Here is a 20,205-nt window from a genome sequence, read left to right on the forward strand (position 1 = left end):
TAATGGCCATTGTTAAACTGACAATTCTACAGATCTCTGATAAAAGGAAGGAAGAAAGGAAGAAATTAAGGAAGGAAGGAAGGAAGGAAGAGCAGCAGAAAAAAAGTATGATTTTGTGGCACTCTGTCAAGAAATGTTGATGCTATATGTGTCTATATGTGGCCACCTAGTGGTTGTAATGCTGTGACGACACAATAATGTGCTGCATTTCTAACATGAAAAATTAAGATTTCTTAATTAAATGCTTGAAACATTAAGGAAGGACAGATAGATAGCTAGATAGATAGATAGATAGAGAGATAGATAGATAGATAGAGAGATAGATAGATAGATAGATAGATAGATAGATAGATAGATAGATAGAGAGATAGATAGATAGATAGATAGATAGATAGATAGATAGATAGATAGACAGACAGAGGGATAGATAGATAGATAGATAGATAGATAGATAGATAGATAGATAGATAGATAGATAGATAGATAGATAGATAGATAGAGGGATAGATAGAGGGATAGATAGATAGATAGATAGATAGAAGTATAGATAGATAGATAGATAGAAGTATAGATAGATAGATAGATAGATAGATAGATAGAGGGATAGATAGATAGAGGGATAGATAGAGGGATAGATAGATAGATAGATAGATAGATAGATAGATAGAGGGATAGATAGATAGATAGATAGATAGAAGGATAGATAGATAGATAGATAGATAGATAGATAGATAGATAGAGGGATAGATAGATAGAGGGATAGATAGATAGAGGGATAGATAGATAGATAGATAGAGGGATAGATAGATAGAGGGATAGATAAATAGATGGATAGATAGATAGATAGATAGAGGGATAGATAGATAGATAGATAGAGGGATAGATAGATAGAGGGATAGATAGATAGATAGATAGGAGATAGATAGATAGATAGGAGATAGATAGGGTAATCTTCAGGTAAATAGCGATTAAAACCTGTTTAGTGGAAGTCCAGCTATAGAGAGAAAATAACGTTTTATTCTCCTTGCAGGATGATGCAGGGAGCGGTTACAGTCAACACTCATCATGACACAGTGACTGTGACTGCAATTACTCCCGGTAATTTTGATTGACAGCCTACACTACACACATATGCTGCACACACAATCTGCAGAACAGGTCGTCAATCAGTGGGTCGGAGAGTGATTACCACTGGGGAGTAAGCTGTAACAACCCCTTCCCCGCCTTGATGACAGGGAAGCAATCGGCTACAGGGAGAATAAAGCCTCCTTTTCTCCTTGTAGCTGCTGCTTCAGTAAGAAGTTTAACAAGACATGAGCACTATTTACATGCAGATTAGCCTTATATCTGCAGTTACATAGAATTTCTGGACACGTCAGGTTCCTTTTAACACACAAACCAGTAAGTGGGTCCCCACGGTTTAATGAATTCTGCCCGTCGGCATCTTTCTACTTCACTATATTAGTTCCATTTCTAATTTAGCATTGCCAAAACCACAGTGTGACTTTTATGAACTTCTCTTAAAACTGGTATTTCAGCTATGTGCCAATCAATCCCAGAAATCGTTCTTATAAGATCAATAAACTATTTTATCCCATAGTTTAATTCTTTCCAGAGATAATATTGGTAAAATATTACCATTATGTCTATAAAAAAGTCTCACACTGCGCTCGCACTGCGCACATCGGGGAGCCAGAAATTGCGCTCCTGGCACTGACAGCCAATTATAAAACCCAAACAGCACTAATTAAAAGCATGCACAACACAGAAAGTTGTAAAACAAGGAGATGCTTGGAAAGACTTCTCTTTTAGGGGAAGGATTACAAAGATAAGGGAATTCTCTGTGTCCTTGAAAGCTTTTGAATTAAAAACTGTTTGTACTTTACCATCAGTAACCTCTAAATAGGCCTTTGTTGTAATGCTGCCTGCCACATTGAGAGTCTGGCAGATATAATAGCCAACATCAGACTTCTGGACATTAACGATTGTGAGGTCACCGGTTTGAGACACTGAGAAACGGCTGGAGGACTGAGGCGGCTGGTAAGAAAAGAGAAGATTCTGGAAAAAAAAATAAAATGGAAAAACAGCATTAATGTTACAAAATAGTGAACGGCATAATTATGGAGAAAATATTAGGAATGTAACATTCTTTATGGGCTTTCAGAAACTTTCTCCTATAGTTGTTTTGGGGGGGGTAATTTAGTAATATTAATAATTTAGTTAAAAGAAGGGCTTAAGACCTCTATACACATTAGAATAATGTCACCCAAATCTGCTGATATTGATGGGTTCAGCTGACAGTCTAATGTGAGGGTGCTGGCCAACTGATGGCTAGAGACGATGTCAATCGGGCATGTTATATTTCGGACTGCTGATGGCATTGTTCTCCTGGTGTTAAGCTACTGGCCAATGTGTATTGTGGAGGTGCCGGCTTACTGATGACCAGATGAGATGTCTATTGGGCATGTTTGATTTCAGATTGCTGATCATTCAGATTGCAGACATTGTTCTCATACTGTTATGGGTACTTTACACGCTGCGATCTTGCAAGCAAGATCGCAAGCGATCGTACCCGCCCCCGTCGGTTGAATATGGTGTGTTCTCTTGGACACGAGCATTATTTGGGTCTGCAGTGTGCTATTTATCATCAGGATCCCCTCTTTGAATCAGGCATTAGGCTACAGAGAGTTTTCCTGAACCACCATTGTAGTTTACTATTGGCCTCCTGAGGAACCCACTTCTGGGAGAAACGCGTTGAGGCTTGAAATTACCATTTTATTCACATCAATGAGATAAGTTTTGGATTTTTCCTCCCTACTGTCCACCTGCCACACCAATTTGTTTGTTGCACTTATTTTAGGCACTCAACCTTTTTTCTGGCAGGGACTTCAGGGGCAGCAGGAAAAGTCGTAGCGGAGTGGGGGCGCCATATCGCATTTTTAGGGTGTTAGGCAGTGCACAGATAGGTGCAGCTATCAAGGGCTAGCAATTTATCCTGTGCACTGTTAGTAATCACGATGTGGTTTTAAGTGATTTAATAATTTAAGTTTTATAGGGACAGTCTATGTGCATCTAAGCTTTGCCTTTACAACAGCTTTCTTCTAGGTATCGACTTGATAATATTGATCAGGGCTTTGTGGGGGCCGGATCATCACTTCCAGGATTCTAGTTGTTTTTTACTCTGAATATAGTTCTTAATGACATTTGCTGTATTTTTGGGGTCGTTATCTTGCTTCAGAATAAATATGGAGCCAATCAGACGTCTCTGTGATGAGAATGCATGATGAAGAATCATCTTCCTTTAAGAAATGGGCAACCTTGAGGACCATAGACACTGGGATCAGGTAAAGAAATATAAAACGACAGATGAAAGGCACATCATGCTTATTCACCTTAAAAATCGGAAGATGTTCATCAATTTAGAGCTGTCAGCAACTGGTGGGAAACTGCAAAGCTTATCTATTGTTCAGAGAAGTCTGGCCAGAAGTGGCCAACATGGAAGCATTAGGCTGGGGCCACACAGGGATTACTGCGATCCCCTCGCATGACACTCGGCTCACGCTGGCAGTACAGCAGAGCCGAGTGTCATGCAGACCTCAGCTGCAGGGGGAAGGGAGAGATTTATCTCCCTCTCTCCTCCGTTGCCGGCTATTTTCATTCTAGCACTGCACTCGCGGTACATCGGTGTACCGTGAGTGCACTGCGATTTTTCTCTTGCCGCATACACTTGAATGGGTGCGAGAAAAAGAGTCTCGCATTACAATTGTAGCATGTGGTGATTGTTTTCTTGGTCCGATTAGGGCTGAGAAAATAATTGCTCATGTGTGCTGACACACAGGCTAATATTAGTCCGAGTGGAATGCGATTTTTTATCACACTCCACTCGAACCGATTTTCATGCCGTGTGGCTTAGGCCTTAAGGACAAAAAACATATATTTGACATTGGAAAAAGGCCAAGTGACCCAACAATGCTTGAAATTTCAGCAACTGGAGAGCGGAAGAATGGCAGCTGGTACTCTAGAAGGGCTGTAGATTTGGCTGTAACAGAATGCACTTTGCTGAAGGGCTAGAGAGCAATACAATAATGAGTATCTGCTGGTAACAGTGAAGAATAGTAGACTTGCTTGCAAGTTTGAAGCTGCATTTTAGCATATGGAGTAGGGATTAATAGTGTCCTCAATGTTGATAAATATAGGCAGATACTTATCTATCATAGACTACTAATGAGGAATGCATCTGACTGTATCTAAATTCATTCTATACCAGGAAAACGACCCCAAACATAAGGCCAATGTCATTAAGAACCATTTTCCAAATAAAGAAGAACAATGAGTGCAATGAGTGGTGATATGGCACCAACAGAACCCGGATTTCAACATCTTCAAGTCTGTATGGAATTTCGTGTAGAGACAGAAGGATTTGCACAAGCCTACATCTATAGAAGATCTGTGGTTGGTTCTCCAAGATGTTTGGAAATAGCTCCCTGCCGAGAGCCTTCAAAATGAATGCACTTCCAAATATACATATCAAAAGTGATGCTTTGATGTTTTGAAGATAAAGTGCGTTCTCAGTCTCCTCAAATATGGATTTGATTTAATTTCCCTTTTGTGAATATCTTTGCATTTTGTTAATTCATAAATATAAAATATCAACACTTCAATTTTTTGTAAATATTCTTACATTTTTTTTTATCATTTTTTTTCACACCTTCCTGAAACGTTTGCAGTGGAGTGTGGTATGTAAATTTATATATCTTATTTCTTATAAAAAAAAATCTACCAGAACCTTTCAATTTTCTTGTGTTTATGTTTAAGAAAAAAAAAACTATTTTTAATCCCCTTTCGTTTTACTTTACCCTTGGGACGGATTGACACAAATTGCAGAGGATATGATGAGATAGGAATGTTATGTTTTAGAGCAATAGGCGTTTTCCACCAACCTTCTATATCCTTTCATACAGCACATCCCCCATTTTAATTATATGCAAAATTATTCACAGTTCAATGCGTTCGGCAACATATCACAAAATACACATGTAAGATGTCATTAAGCTCTGCCGCTACAACTGTATTATCATTTTATTAAAAATACCTGCTGTATTATCTCTGAGGGTGAAAGTTTTGAATTTGGTTACTATTCAGACAAAATATATAATTTTATTCTAGCCAATAGCTAATAATTGGAAACCCGTCATAAAGCCTTTAGTGCCAAACACTGAGGCACGGGACACAAAGAATTAAAAGGTGTTAATAAATGAAAGAAGGTATTACTATGTTTATTACATTGAATACAATTACATTTTTAAAATATATTTTTTTTTTCATTTTTTGCTTCAAAGCTATTTTTTTCTTTTGACTTTAGAATATAGACTATTCAGATACATCTATACAGAAATTCAGAATAACAATGCCTGAAATACTCACCTTGCATTACTATGTAGCATACCTCGTTTATATTTTTGTATTTGTATTGTTAGGATTTTTTTAGTTTTAAGAAAAAAAAATGAAACATACAGTAAATATATAAAATAGATATTCATAATAATTATCTGTCAATTACTTTGTATTAAGGGGGCTTTACACGCAGCAACATCACTAACTAGATGTTGTTGGGGTCACGGAATTCATGACACACATTCGTTAGAAACGTCGTTGCGTGTGAAACGCACGAACGACCGCTAACGATCAAAATTACTCACCATATCGTTGATCGTTGATACGCCGTTCTAATCTCAAATATCGTTGTTGTTGTTGCAGGACGTAGGTTGTTCGTCGTTCCTGCGGCAGCACACATCGCTATGTGTGACACCGCAGGAACGAGGAACAACATCGTACCTGCGGCCGCTGGCAATGAGGAAGGAAGGAGGTGGGCGGGATGTTCCGGCCGCTCACTTCCGCCCCTCCGCGTCTATTGGGCGGCCACTTAGTGACACCGAACGAACCTCCCCTTTAGAAAGGAGGCCGTTCGCCAGCCACAGCGATGTTGCTAGGCAGGTAAGTATGTGTGATGGGGACTAACAATGTTGTGCGCCACGGGCAGTGATTTGCCCATGACGCACAACCGACGGGGGCAGGTGCTTTCACCAGCGACATCACTAGCGATGTTGCTGTGTGTAAAATGGCCTTAAGACTATGATCACATTTCCATAATAGGCTCAATTAGTAGCCGCTATCACAAATTCTTTCCTTCATATTTCATACATATGGGTGCCCTAATAAGACGCACTGTTAGTCAATTGGGCCTATAGGGTGCTGGTGTCATCCATTGCTCATAGGGAGCTGTTGTCACCCATTGCCCAAAGGGTGCTGGTGTCATCCATTGCCCATAATAAGCTGTTATTATCCATTGCTCATAGGCTGCTGGTGTCATCCACTGTCTATACAGTGCTGGTGTCATCCATTGCCCATAGGGTGTTGGTGTTATCCATTGCTCATAGGGTGCTGGTGTTATCCATTGCTCATAGGGTGCTGGTGTTATCCATTGATCATAGGGAGCTGTTATCATCCATTGGTCATAGGGTGCTGGAGTCATTCATTGCTCATAGGGTGCTGGTGTCATCCACTGTCCATACGGTGCTGGTGTCATCCATTGTTCATAGGGTGCTGGTGTCATCCACTGTCCATACGGTGCTGGTGTCATCTATTGCCCATAGAATACTGGTGTCATCCATTACTCATAGGGTACTCTTTGTCATCCATTGCCTATAGAGTACTGGTGTCATCTATTGCCCATAGAGAGCTGGTGCCATCCATTGCCCATAGGGAGCTGTTGTCATCCATTGGCCATAGGGTGCTTGCGTCATCCATTGCCCATAGGGTTCTGGTGTCATTCATTGCCCATAGGGAGCTGTTGTCATCCATTGCCCAAAGGGTGCTGGTGTTATCCATTGCTCATAGGGAGCTACTGTCATCCATTGTGATATCGATAGGAACTCTGTCGTGTTTTTCATTAGAGAAAGTAATTATCATGCATATGTGTATGAAGTCGTATATCATTATATACACATTCTTTCTTAAAGAGTGCCTCCCACATCCCAAAATACTATTAGCTTTGAGATATTGGATTAATCTACAGGTCAATAACATTTCAAAGCTACTTGGCTGCTGTACTTGAAGACCGGCTACCGGAAAGAAATTAACTTTACTTTTCCAGTGTCCTCTGGCTTTCAGTCATAGGGACATGGCTGGAGCAGCTTCAGTTACCACTCAACACACAGTGAGCAGTGGCTGTATTCATGCCCCAGTACTGAATGACAGCCGGTTCAGCAGTGCATCAGTACAAAGCTGGCTGTTAGTCAGTCCCGGACTGTGTACTGAGCAATGACTAAAGATATGCAGGCCGCACCTCTATGACTGAAAGCCTGAGGCTGCTAAGAGGAATAAAGTTTGTTTCCTCCCATTAGCCGGGCTTTCAATGCAGCGGCTGTTCACTTTTCTATTAGCCTGCAAATTAACCCCATATCTGCAGGTTAATAGCGTTTTGGAGGGAAAAAATTCCCCATTAAGTCTTTATATAGTTTTAGAATTCAAATTTATTTTAATTAAAATATATGAATATATTAATACATTTATTAATAGGTAGATACTATATATATATATTTATATATACACACACACATATCTATATATATAGCATCTACTTATATATTATATATATACACACAAACACACTTATTATGTTATTATATAATATATTATATTATATATATAATATATATATATATATATATATATATATATATATATATATATATATATATATACACACACATATATATATATATATATATATATATATATATATATATATATATATGCAAATATATATTATATATATTATATATACTTTACGTATATATATATATATATATATACACACACACACACACACATACTGTATATATGTATATACAGTATATATATATATATATATATTTCTACATATATTCTGTATATTTAGATTATATTAAATTAGAATGTATAAAATTATTTATTTTATTTAGATTTTTATGACCTTTACAAATACGTTGCCATGTTATTTTTTTTTTACTAGATGAGACTCGTGTATCTATTTTAAAATCCGTATCATAAGCATGAAACTACATAACACTCAGCGGCGTAATGAGAAATCTTTGGTTGCAGCTTGATAAATGGATGACCTTTAACTGATGTAATCAAACCCTTGTTTATCTTGGAATAATACACGTCTAACGTGAAATAAATTGTACCTGTCAGTTCATTTATAGATCTTGCGCTGTTAATGATGTATGCGCCTTCTTTAGCTCAATGACAGCCATTTTGATATCCAAATTTAGCACAATGCTCATCCTCAGCCACGAATCGATGGCAGCAATATGCGAAGCAGCTTATAGTAATTTAATACTGTTTGCACTCTTAGGCATAAAATGCACTTAGGGTTGGGATTTGATGGAGATTTGATGCATATCATTTCAATTTCATGGGTATTTGTTAATCTATTAAAATCCATTACCTGGCTGCCCTCCTTCTGCCAAAAGATAGCTGGTTGAGGGTTTCCTGTTGCTTCACATTGAAATGTGACCGTACGTCCCAATGCCACCACCTGATCACGTGGCTTCACCACAAAATTTGGAGGTTCTGCAACAACAACAAAAAGACCTATTAGTGCAAATAATAGAAACTTCTCTTCCTTCTCAGCAATCTCCAAGTGTTATGAAAATGGATAATCCACAGCCTGACCTGCTGATCGACCCTAAAGGATTATACCAAGAATTCGACTCTCTCAGTGGATTTCTACAAGTCAAAGCTATATTTGTGTAGTCTGATAGTCAAAACTAGGTCATTTTACTTGGTTACTTTTCAGAACAGCACAAATTACACATCTGCTTTTGCCGTAAGGGCAAACCTTAGCTTCTTTTCAGTTGGTTTATACAGTTGATATGGTCACTTTAGCTGGCAATAAACAGGATGTGTAAAGAACCATATGTGACTTGTGTTACAGTAACAACTATTTATGTTAGTGGGGAAAATAAGACGTTGCACCTGGGGAAGAAATGGAAAAATATGTGCTAGAAAAGAGCAATTTTTTTGTTATCTTATATCTGTGGTTATTACGGTCATGCGGTGTTCTGCTCTTAACTCACCAGGTGGCTTGGCGTCTTCAGACCCTGTTCACACTGCAGAATCTGACACGTCACCTTGTGCATTTAAGTTGCTCAGTCAGTGCAGGGCGTTGCACGGTTTTGCTCTTGCTCGTGTCCAGTCTAGCGGGAGTTAATTACTGCTGGTCTGTGAATTGCTGTTGTGAGCCCAATTATGGAAGACCTATCACAGCCGCCTCCGCCCATTAAAAGATGGTGGAACCTGGGGTCCCATGCCGATGATAGCTCTAACCTAGCTCCAGCGACACCGGTCCTCTGCATTTCATCCAGCTTTGGTGATTTGTTGTATGCTATTTGGTGTGTGGTGGAAATATCCTTGGTGTTTGTTTTTTTCTCCCTGCATACATATTGTCTTTTCCTCTGTGTTTGCTTGCCGTGAGTTTGAGCATTGGTTTCCCCTATTTGTGGGATTTATTACTCCTGTCCCAGCCCTCCCCTTGGTGGGGCTGAGGGGGTGTTAGACCAGGTTTTTTCATGAGTTAAGGTCATGTTGGCGATCCAGACCTCACCACCATCAGGTATACCTCTGGAATAAGGGCTGGCTTAGGGCCCGAAGTCTGAGGGCCGGTCTCGATACGCCTCCCTCCAGTTACCATATTATACCCCATGACAATTAGTCAACTATAAACCCAATTATCCCAGTGATATTGATAGATAATATTGAACTATAAAAAAGAGACCCCTCCCTGGTCAAGATTCTTCATCCTTGAGCCACGGGATCAAGACAAAATCAGACGTTTTAAGCTTTGCAAGAAAAAGATTTAGCAACTGTAGTTTGTGGGAGCAATTTACTCCCCCAAACTCAATATGCCTGAGTATAATTTCATTGCCTATAGATGTGTCCACGCTTACCATGTTGTAAATTTTGTCAAAGAGTGCAATTTTTCAAAAACCAAATTCAATCTACGCTACTTGTACGAATAGTACGGCATTCGGGTTACTCGGTACATTTCAAGTATTCCCCATTGACTTACATTGCACACACTATTCGGAATGCATACGCGAGTATTAGACAGTACTCGTTACGAGTATCGCGAATACGAGTATTTCGAAACTCACTCACTAATTACAATGAAATATAACATCTAACAAAGCTTCCCAATTTTTTTTATTTCAAAGTCATCGCTAGCCGTTTTGGACTTTGTCTGGATAAAAGTAAAGGTAAAGAAGGACACATCTGTGTTCTTGTTTGTCCCATTTAATTTTGATTCCAAATATTGTTCATTTTTAAAATATTTTTATTTTAATCTAAAGAAGGTGAAAGCAAAGATAACAAATAATACATATGAATCTACCTAGGTGATACAATTTTACATTAATAGTATGAGTGCAGGAGACAACTGTCTTGTGGAACCTTCACCTAAATTATACGTTAAAAGTGGTACTCCAATGCATTACATTTATTATGTATTTACAGTATATACAATAAATGTAGAGTAGATGAAGATCTGACTAGTGGGACTCACATCTACCTCAAGAGCAGAGCAAATTGCTTTCATTGAAGAGAAGGTCATAATTCCTTCACAAATAATGGAAATTCCCATCACCTCTTCATCGACATTGGCATTAAGGCCCATTTCTCAAGAAAGATACTAGTCCCTTTGTTGAGATTCACATCTACTATACTTTTTTTTCATATATATTCTGTGGAAATGCCATAAGAGTATGAAACAGGATTACTCACTTAATGTGGAACCTATGCCTAATGTGTTCATGGAGTTTGGATGAAATTAAGCCATCCATTTGTAGAAGAGATGAGCGGCTTGCTTTGAGCAACACGATTCCAAAGTCTAGGTCAGTACTTTCTGGCCACTGACAAGAGCTGCTTCTGGGCACCCTGGCATGGCATTGGATTTGCCAGCCTGGCATAATGTCTCTTCAGCATGGCTAATCATTAGCCGAGCCTGGTAAGAAAATTCATGCAGCTCCTGTACAAGGTAAGGGAGCAGTATCCTGAACCATAGACCGAGGTTGCGCAAAGCAATCCGCGAATGTTCATAGATTGGGAGGGTGAAGTCCAGCAACCACTGGACTGTCTATATGATCTGCTTTAAGAAATTTGATGAGATATTGAAGACCTTTAATTCTTTGACTATACAGTTGACTAAACCTATCTGGTCATGCCTTGTAGAGTGCAGTTTTATGATTTTTTTTTACAGTATATTTTTGCTGCACTCCTATATTTGCTAGAACATTTAACATATACACACACTGAAGTTAAAGGTACTGTCATTTAGCACTTGAAATTCTTAGAAATTCCACTCAATTACAAATATAAATGTTAACTTACACTTTAACTACTTAGTATTAGCGAAGAAAATTTATGCCAAAATATAAACGGAAAATTTAATTCATAAGCAAAAGAAAAAGATTCACACACATAAAAGACGAGTTATGGAAAATGAGAGCAATGCAGTGGAATAAGGAAATAAAAACAGAATAACTTAGTCAAAGCCATAGAACTGTTATGGTTGTTTTGACGACCACAGAAAATTTCCTTGTTAAATCAGCTTTGATGCCCACCCGTGTGGAATTATTTGCCTTTATGCCATATAATTTTCCCTTTAGCAAAGTAAATTATGTTCATGCCGAGATATCTAAAAGCTCCGGGCAAATGCGGGTTTCTGAAATTTGCATTCCAAGTTTGCCTTTTCAATAACTCATCCTGATTTATGCATATGCAATTTGTAAGAACTGTATATAGAGGAAACAGCGTCCTGTATATACTCCCTGCCCCCAGAAACCTCTTTGTATAACACTACAGTAAGAAATGAGCATATATTAAATGCAAAATGATTTTGAAATTAAAGAAAAGAGACATAAAAAAAATATCAAAACTGAGCACCTATTCCAGAACTGGTCCATACCACTACATCGGATACTGTAGAGAGGGGAGCTTTGTGTAAGTTCAGACTATCCATGGGACCAAAAAATTTAGCCAAATAGAATCGCTTTCCAAATGAATCCTATAATAACAAATTAAATTTTACTTTCCAAGTTTCCCATCTGTGTATATGTAAAGAGTAGAGATGGGTAAGCACTAAAATGTTCGGATGCAAGTTGGATACTCTGGCGGCCTCAACTCGAGTAACGAGTATAATGAAAGTCAATGATTGGCCTGTTTGACTCTCCACCAACATACAGCCAGCCATAAACAGAGCATTTCCGGGGAGGGAGGAGTTTGGGTTTTTTTTGGACAGACTACGTACAAGAATGCTTGATTTAACACCAGTGAGAGCCATTCAAAGATTGCGAATGGCTCTGTGAGGTGCCAGATCACATCAAGCAGTAAAGTAAGCCTGTGCTTTATGTTTGTTGCTCCACCGATGAAACATCTTAACACCAGTGATACTTGGTACCTGAGCAGCCCGATGCTCGATCGAGTATCGAGCAGTGACGGGCACACTTGCCCATCATTCATAAACAGTCCCTCATGTTCCTTAATACACAGGGTGTTCCATAAGTATGGATACACTCTGGGTGGGCCATAAGTACGGATACACCCTGATAAAAAAGAGTAAAGTTGAATTCAAAATGGCGGCTTTGCAGATGGCCGCCATGAGCGTCACCTGGGCTCAAATGTTTTGCCCCTCCGATGCACTAATATGCCACAAACGGTAAGGTGATATAAGCAACCACTTTTATTTTTTCATGGTGTATCCATAGTTATGACCCACCCTGTATAAACTATTTGGCCACTTGTGGTAGGAATTTGTCTCGGCCACCACTTAGGTCAACATATCGATGGTATGTGTTGGTAGGATACTGTGTAAAAGTTCTAGACAGGTATGGAAAATATGCTGCAAAGTAAAAATGCTTTAAAAAAGAGAAGTGTTAGAATTTTATTTTAATGAACTAACAAAATGGAGAAAAAAAAATAAATTTCAGTTCTTCTAGGTACACTATTTTGAAAGAACTTAGCAGCTCGAAACATCTTTGAAAGCGAACCACAGATCTGTGGATGTAGGCAGGCGCAATTCCTTCTGTCTCAATTTGATTCCAGATAGACTTGATATTGATAGGATTCAGGGCTCTACAGGGGTCCTAATCATAGCTTTCAGGATTTTTATCCTTCTTATGCTGAAGATAGTTCTTAATTACATTGGCTATATATTTGGGTTTGTTGTCCTCTTGCATAAAAATTTGGAGACACCTCCCTGTTCGTACTGTAGGTTGGATAATATCTGTTTGTATTTTTTAGCATTGAGGACACTAAGAAATTGGCATCAATGATGAACAAAGATCAAGTAGTGGGCCAAGGAAACTTAGTGCAGCAGATCAATGATACATTGTGCTTATTTCCCTTTGTGATGGGAAGATGTCCATCAGTGCCATCAGCTCACAACTGGCAGCAGCCAGTGGGACCTAACTACACCAATCTACTGTTGATAGAAGCTTGGCCAGATGTAGTCTTCATGGATGAAAGCCAATCAACTTTGAAAAAAAAAAATTATATATATATATATATATATATATATATATATATATATATATATATCTATCTATCTATCTATCTATCTATCTATCTATCTATCTATATATATATATATATATATATATAAAAATCAAGGTGCAGTATAATGGAAGCCGGTGTTCTTAAATGATTAGTCAATAATTAAATATAGAAAGAGCAGCTGAATAATGAGTGTCTGCAGGAAATCGTAAAGCATGGTGGAGGCTCCTTGCAATTTTGGCAATGCATTTCAGCAAATGGCATTGGACGTTTCGTCAAGATTAATGGTATATCAATGCTGAAAAATACAGGATGGCACTTATCCATTATGTAATAACATCAGAGAGGTGTCTCATTGACTCCAAATTTATTCTGCAGTAGAAAATGACTCCAATCATACAACCAATGTCCTTGAGATCTATCCTCAATGGAAAAAAAAGATGAGCATAGAAGGGATGATCCGGCCCCTACAGATCCCTGATCTCAGCATCTTCCCGTCTGTCTGGGATTACATGAAGATACGAAAGGATCTGCACCAGTCCCATACATAGAAGATCTGGGGTTGGTTCTCCAAGATGGAGCAACCTCTCTGCCAAGCTCCTTCAAAAATTGTGTACCTAAAATTGATGCTTTGAAGGTTAAGCATGTTCACACCGAATATTAATCTGGTTTATATTTTTCTTTTGTTCACTCACTTTGCATTTTGTATACCCATATCTGCCTAACATTTTTCCGCAATACAGTATTTTAATGATTTTTAGACTAGGGACATGGAGGTGATCAAGATGGCGCCCACTTCCCCAGCATTGGAAAGAGAACTGTTTCTTAATTAAAAATGTCTCCGTCCGATATGCTACAGGTACTCTGTAATTCCACGATGATGACACCAGAATTATTATTTTGCAGTAGCACATAAAGCACTCTACAGAAAGGCTGTTAATAGCAAATTTGTTAGAAGAAATGAAAAGAAAGAGCGCCCTATTCTAATGTTAATTTAATTGTGAGATTAGATTTAAGACGATGGGCAGCTCTAGGGCCCCAAGAGTACCAGGTGCATATTACCTTATACCTTTGTCACAATTACCAGTATATTCGGGCAGTTGTAATTCCTACCGGTATTTCTGGTTTGCCAATGATAAATGAAACATAGGCTTTGGTGGGTAATGGAGCCCAATGATGAGGAAGGTGATGGGGTGGTATTCCAGCCATGATATAACAGGATGAATAGAAAATGATGAATAATAAAAGTCCAACTTACCAGAAACAACTAAAAAATAAAAAGAAACAAAAAAAAGGTGTGAAATAAAATAAACATAAAATGTAAAAAAAAAAGCAAGAAAGAAAAAAACGAAAACATAAAATGGGAATTAAAATTTAGTAAATGTCAAAATTATAACAGTGATAAAATGTTGGCTCAGTTTTAAGTCACAATTGCATTTTTACCTGTAATTTTATCATTTTAAATACCATATCTTCCGGATTATAAGACACATTTCCCCCCCCCCCCAAAACAGAGGGTAAAATGAGAGTGCGTCTCATTATCCGGATATGGCTTACCGGAGCGACGGTGGTGGAATGAGGTCGCAGGAGGCAGGGTCGGCGATGCTGTGGGCTCGGATGAAGGGGTGTCACTGTACTGGAGCAACTCAGGAGGGTCACAGGATGGAGGGTCAGCGGGCGCCATTGATCCGACAGCGGGCTGTGGGCTCCATTGCATCTCCCGCGGTTGATGCAATGGACTTCAAGAAAATGGCCACGGAGGTGGTGTGTGTGCAGATTGATGCGATGGACTTCAAGAAAATGGCTGCAGAGTCTTATCTGCACATGCACCGCTTCCAATCTCGTCAACTGTGGGAGATTCAATTGAGCCCACAGTTTGCTGGCAGATCAGTGGTGTCTCCTGCTGCGACACCCAAAAGCCTGCAGTATTGCTGACCCTCCGTCCACTGACCCTCATGATCCGCGACACACCCTCCTCCGAGCCCGCAACATCGCCAACCCTGCCTCCTGTGACCTTCCTGAGCCGCTCTACCACCGCCGCTCCCCCCTGGTGAGATTTTATAACATGCACTAGGATTATGAGACGGAGCCTCATTTTAACATTAAAAACTATTTTTTTCCTATTTTCCGCCTCTAAATTTGGGGGGCGTCTTATAATCCAGTGCGTCTTATAAAACGAAATATACATTACATAAATCACAATCATAGAAATCAGTCCAAGAGCTGATGAATGGTCCAGATAGGTAAATATAACACAACTGCTGTCTATTAGCTCCGTACAAACACCTTTTTAATCTTAGAATTTGTTTAATTTTGCAATGTTGGTTTCATAACATGTCCACAATTATATTTATATAAAACACAATTCTGTTTTATCACATTTTTATATTATTTCTTTTTACTAAGTTGCTTAGAAAATGTCAATGTTCTCCCCTAGAATAATATTAGATAGAATAAATCTTTATAGGGAAAGTATATTCTCATTAATGTCCTCATTAAATTCTGATTTACTGCAAATGGTTCAAACACAAAAACAATATATTGACATAAGCGAGCAATGCAATGGAGGTACAGCGTATATCTCCTTTATGTAAATCCAATGAATGAGGGGCCATAGGGTATTTGTTATTATACATAGCGCAATAATTTACGTAAATGAAAACCGTCCTTAGAGGAAACTTCCTTTTTATTAGAGATTCCATAGAAGATTCTATTAAATTCCCATTAAAAGCCGACAAATGTACTGGTTGGGGTTTCATAAGGGCTTAATATCCACCTTTGTGAGCCCTCTTAGTTATTTGACAGCCTTATGACTCAAATTAGCCAAACTGATTAGCGCCCTAGATCTGTTTTTAGGGCACTGTATAGAAATATTAAATTTTAGTTGTTTTGGATACATCTGATTCACTACTTCTATAACGTGAATATACGGTATATTAGATAATGACCCTTTAAGACATTACTGTACAAAGATCATTCACCCAGCTAGAGGAAAATGTACAAGAGAGACAATTGTGTCATACATCTAATGAATGGCTATAAAATATTTATAGCACTACAGAAAATGTGCCAAGGACACAAATTAAAACGGACAAGAAAACTCCCAACACACCGTATTAAAGTTTGTATTGATTTTACAGCTGTTCACAAGAACATAAAGGAGCAAACGTGGGATATTCAGGGAGAACAATATATATAGGGTCATACATACACAATGGGTCACCATTAGAGCTGAGCGGATCCGGACTGTAAAAGTCCGGATCCACGCGGTTTCAGCGCTATCTGTGTGCCGGACCCAGGAACGGGATTCCGCGTGCATGATCCGGATTCGGCAATTAATAAAAATTAAAAAAAAAAAAAAAGAAAGAAATGAGCGTTTCATACTTACCGAGACTTGGTGTCCTGGCAGCACACTGCTTCCGGGTCGCGCATTCACTTCCTGTACTGTCCATCACATACACCAAGCTTTCCATGTTTTCCCTGCCCACCGGACGTTCTCTCATCTGTGATTGATTCCAGGCTGATGGGCCCCCAGCCTGTGACAGCTGTGCCTGCAGTCATCGCTTATCACGGCTCAGTAATAGGCTACACTCAGAGCTGGCAGTCTTCTCTACAGCTGCTGGCTCTGACATGTAGCAAAGCTGGATGTGTCGTCGTGGGACCTTGTGTGGATTACGCCAGAGCTGCAGGGTGTTGGGGTTAATAAAGTGGTGAAGGAGGGTGCATTTTGTACTTTATTCTAAATAAAGGATTTTTCTCTGTGTCTGTGTTTATTTACTGTTATTTACAGGTTAGTGTGATGCAGGTATCTGATAGACGCTTGGGCCATTACAAACGTAGGGTTTAGTAGCAGCTGTGCGTTGCTATTAACTTCTCATTACCCCGATTGCAACCGCACCAGGGCAATGGAGAAGAGCCGGTAATGTACCGGGATTGTCACATCTAATAGATGCGGCAATACCGGGCAGCTGCGAGCTGAGAATATACCAGCCCCCAGCCGGCATTATGGCTGGGGATGAAAATTAGGGGGAATCGCACGTCGGATTTTTTTTTTTAATTATTTATTTAAATTTAAAAAAAAAAGCCGAAGTCACACTTGCGAGGGATACACTGCTTTCCCCGCCCACCGGCTGTCCTGCCGCCTGTGATTGGTTGCAGTCAGCTGACATGCTGACACTCAGGGTGGGAGCACGTCTAACTGCAACCAGTGAAACGCGCCGGTGGGCGGGAAAAACAATGAATATTGAATTGTCGGCTCTGGAAGAGAAAAGCCTGACCCGGAAGGAGTGTGCCTGCATGACACCGCCTCTGTGAGTATGCCAAGCGCGCTCCTGCCCCCATATCCCCTCCAGAGACGTTTTTAATCTCTGGATTTCGGTCCCCATTGACTTATATGGGCACCGGTTTTCGGAGCGGATTGTACTCTTTTTAAAATAAGGCTGTGATCCGCCGGTCCCAGCTTTCGGCGTATCCACTCAGCCCTAGTCACCATGATTAACGTTTTACCCCCACCTTACAGATACATTTGTGTTGTAGTAAATAGATCAGATCATTGGTTAAAGTCCCTTAATGAACTGATAAAGACAAAGTAAAAAATGGAAAAGAAAAAATAAAAACGTATGAAAATTTGAAATGTCCCATTTAACTGAGAAAAAAACCCAAACATATTTAGTACATCTGATTTGTAAATTTTGGAACAAATTAAGCCAGACATGTTACTCAAAGCAAAGGTCACCAAGCTATGACTTGCTACTTTGGAAACATCATACGAAGAGAGCAATCACTGGAGAAGGACATCATAGTCAGAAGAATAGAAGGGACAAGGCGAAGAAGAAGACCAGTGATCTGATGGCTTGATACTATCAAGAAAATGGCAAAAAAGATCCTGGTGGACCTATCAAGGCTGCAAAGACCCTGGTGGACGTATCTAATCAGCAAAAACCCTGGTGGATCTATCTAGGCTGCAAAGATCCTTGTGAATCTATCTAGGCTGCAAAGATCCTGGTGGATCTATCTAGGCTGCAAAGACCCTAGTGGATCTATTTAGGCTGCGAAGAACCTGATGGTTATATCTAGCCTGCAAAGACCCTGGAGGACATATCTAGTTTGCGAAGACCCTGGTGGATCTATCTAGGTTACAAAGAGCCTGGTGGATCTATCTAGGCTGCAAAGAACCTGGTGGATCTATCTAGGCTGCGAAGATCCTAGTGGATCTATCTAGGCTGCAAACGACATGGTGGATCTATCTAGGTTGCGAAGACCCTGATGGATCTATCTGGCCTGCAAAGACCCTGGTGAATCTATCTAGGCTGCAAAAATCCTTGTGGATCTAGCTGGGCTGTGAAGATCCTGGTGGATCTGTCTAGGCTGTGAAGACCCTGGTGGTATCCCTGGTACCTAGTAAGACCCTGGTATCTAGGCTGCACAAGATCGATCTTCCTACTGAGCGTTCATCCTTCATCCATCAAGTTGCCATGGAGCCAGATCGAACCAAAGAGCGTTAAAAGAAAAAAGTAGAAAAAAAAGATAAAGAAAACTTCTGAAGAAGTCTGATCTTTAAAAATAAATATAAAATTAATTAACCTGATCATTAAATGCAGCAATGAGTACGAAAAATCTTAATTCCAGAATTTTTTTGGTTGTCGCATAATAAAAAAATGACATTAAAAAGTGATGAAAATGTTGTATTTACCAAAAAAAGTATCAATAAAAATGTTAGATCAGGAAGCAAGAAAACAAGCCCTCCAACATGACTATTCACAAATAACAGTCACAGAAACTAGTGACACAATCCAATGTTTTTCTCCACAACGTCGTTATTTTTCCCTCGTAATAAAAAAAAACCCTATACCTCATTGGTATCGCTGTAATTGGACTGACATGGATTAACTGCCCCCCCCCCCCCAAAAAAACAATGGTAGAATTGCAATTTACTATTTTTTTGCCATTTCACAACACTTCAATTTTTTTCCTGTTTTCCAGAACATTGCATTGTAATATGAATGGTGTCATTCAAAACTAAAACTTCTCCTATGAAAAATATATCCTCTTATGGATAATATCAAGGGGGAAAAAAAAAGTTATGGCTCTTGTAAGAAGGTGGAAAAAAAAAACAAATGCAAAATTAAAAAACAACCAGGGACTGGAGAGGTTAAAGCATGAGATGACGTAAATATTAGCGACCTCCACTGGGTGGCGCAGTTATCGCTCATTCTTTTTAGTTATAGGGCTGATTAATTAAAATCTAATGAAAAACTGTAAAATATTTACAGCACTACAAAAAATGTGCCAAGGACACAAATTAAAACCGACTTCACCAGGACACGAAAACTCCCAACACATCATGTTCAACATATTAAAGTTTGTATCTGTTCCCCAGCTGTTCACAAAACTGGAACAAACAGACACAAGCGCGGGATATTCAGGGAGAACATCTCGGGTTTATAGACGGTGACATTTTGCAACCTTTCAAGTCTAGTTTAATTCCTGATAAATAGCGCCAAAACAGAAATGGATTTGGTCATGTAACGGGGTGCAAGGGGTGCCTCGGGGCTTGTAGTCGTGGCCCCCTTTTCTCTCAGGCCAACCCCCGGCTCCGCCGTCACTACTGGG

The 20,205-nt window shown here is 39.3% G+C and overlaps 1 protein-coding gene across 3 annotated transcripts in view; it reads right to left on the bottom strand.

Annotated features, from left to right (window-relative positions):
- ROBO1 (roundabout guidance receptor 1) overlaps nucleotides 1–20,205 on the bottom strand; it is a 1,692,467-nt gene that overhangs the window by 133,885 nt on the left and 1,538,377 nt on the right. For all 3 annotated transcript variants that reach the window (XM_075335086.1, XM_075335085.1, XM_075335087.1), the window contains 2 exons: nucleotides 8,492–8,616; nucleotides 1,887–2,058 (listed from right to left, as the gene is read on the bottom strand). In XM_075335086.1, the coding sequence (XP_075191201.1) occupies nucleotides 1,887–2,058; nucleotides 8,492–8,616 (297 nt within the window). The remainder of the gene's footprint in view (nucleotides 1–1,886; nucleotides 2,059–8,491; nucleotides 8,617–20,205) is intronic.

This window comes from Anomaloglossus baeobatrachus, chromosome 2 (genome assembly GCF_048569485.1).
Source record: "Anomaloglossus baeobatrachus isolate aAnoBae1 chromosome 2, aAnoBae1.hap1, whole genome shotgun sequence".
Lineage (NCBI taxonomy): Eukaryota > Metazoa > Chordata > Amphibia > Anura > Aromobatidae > Anomaloglossus > Anomaloglossus baeobatrachus.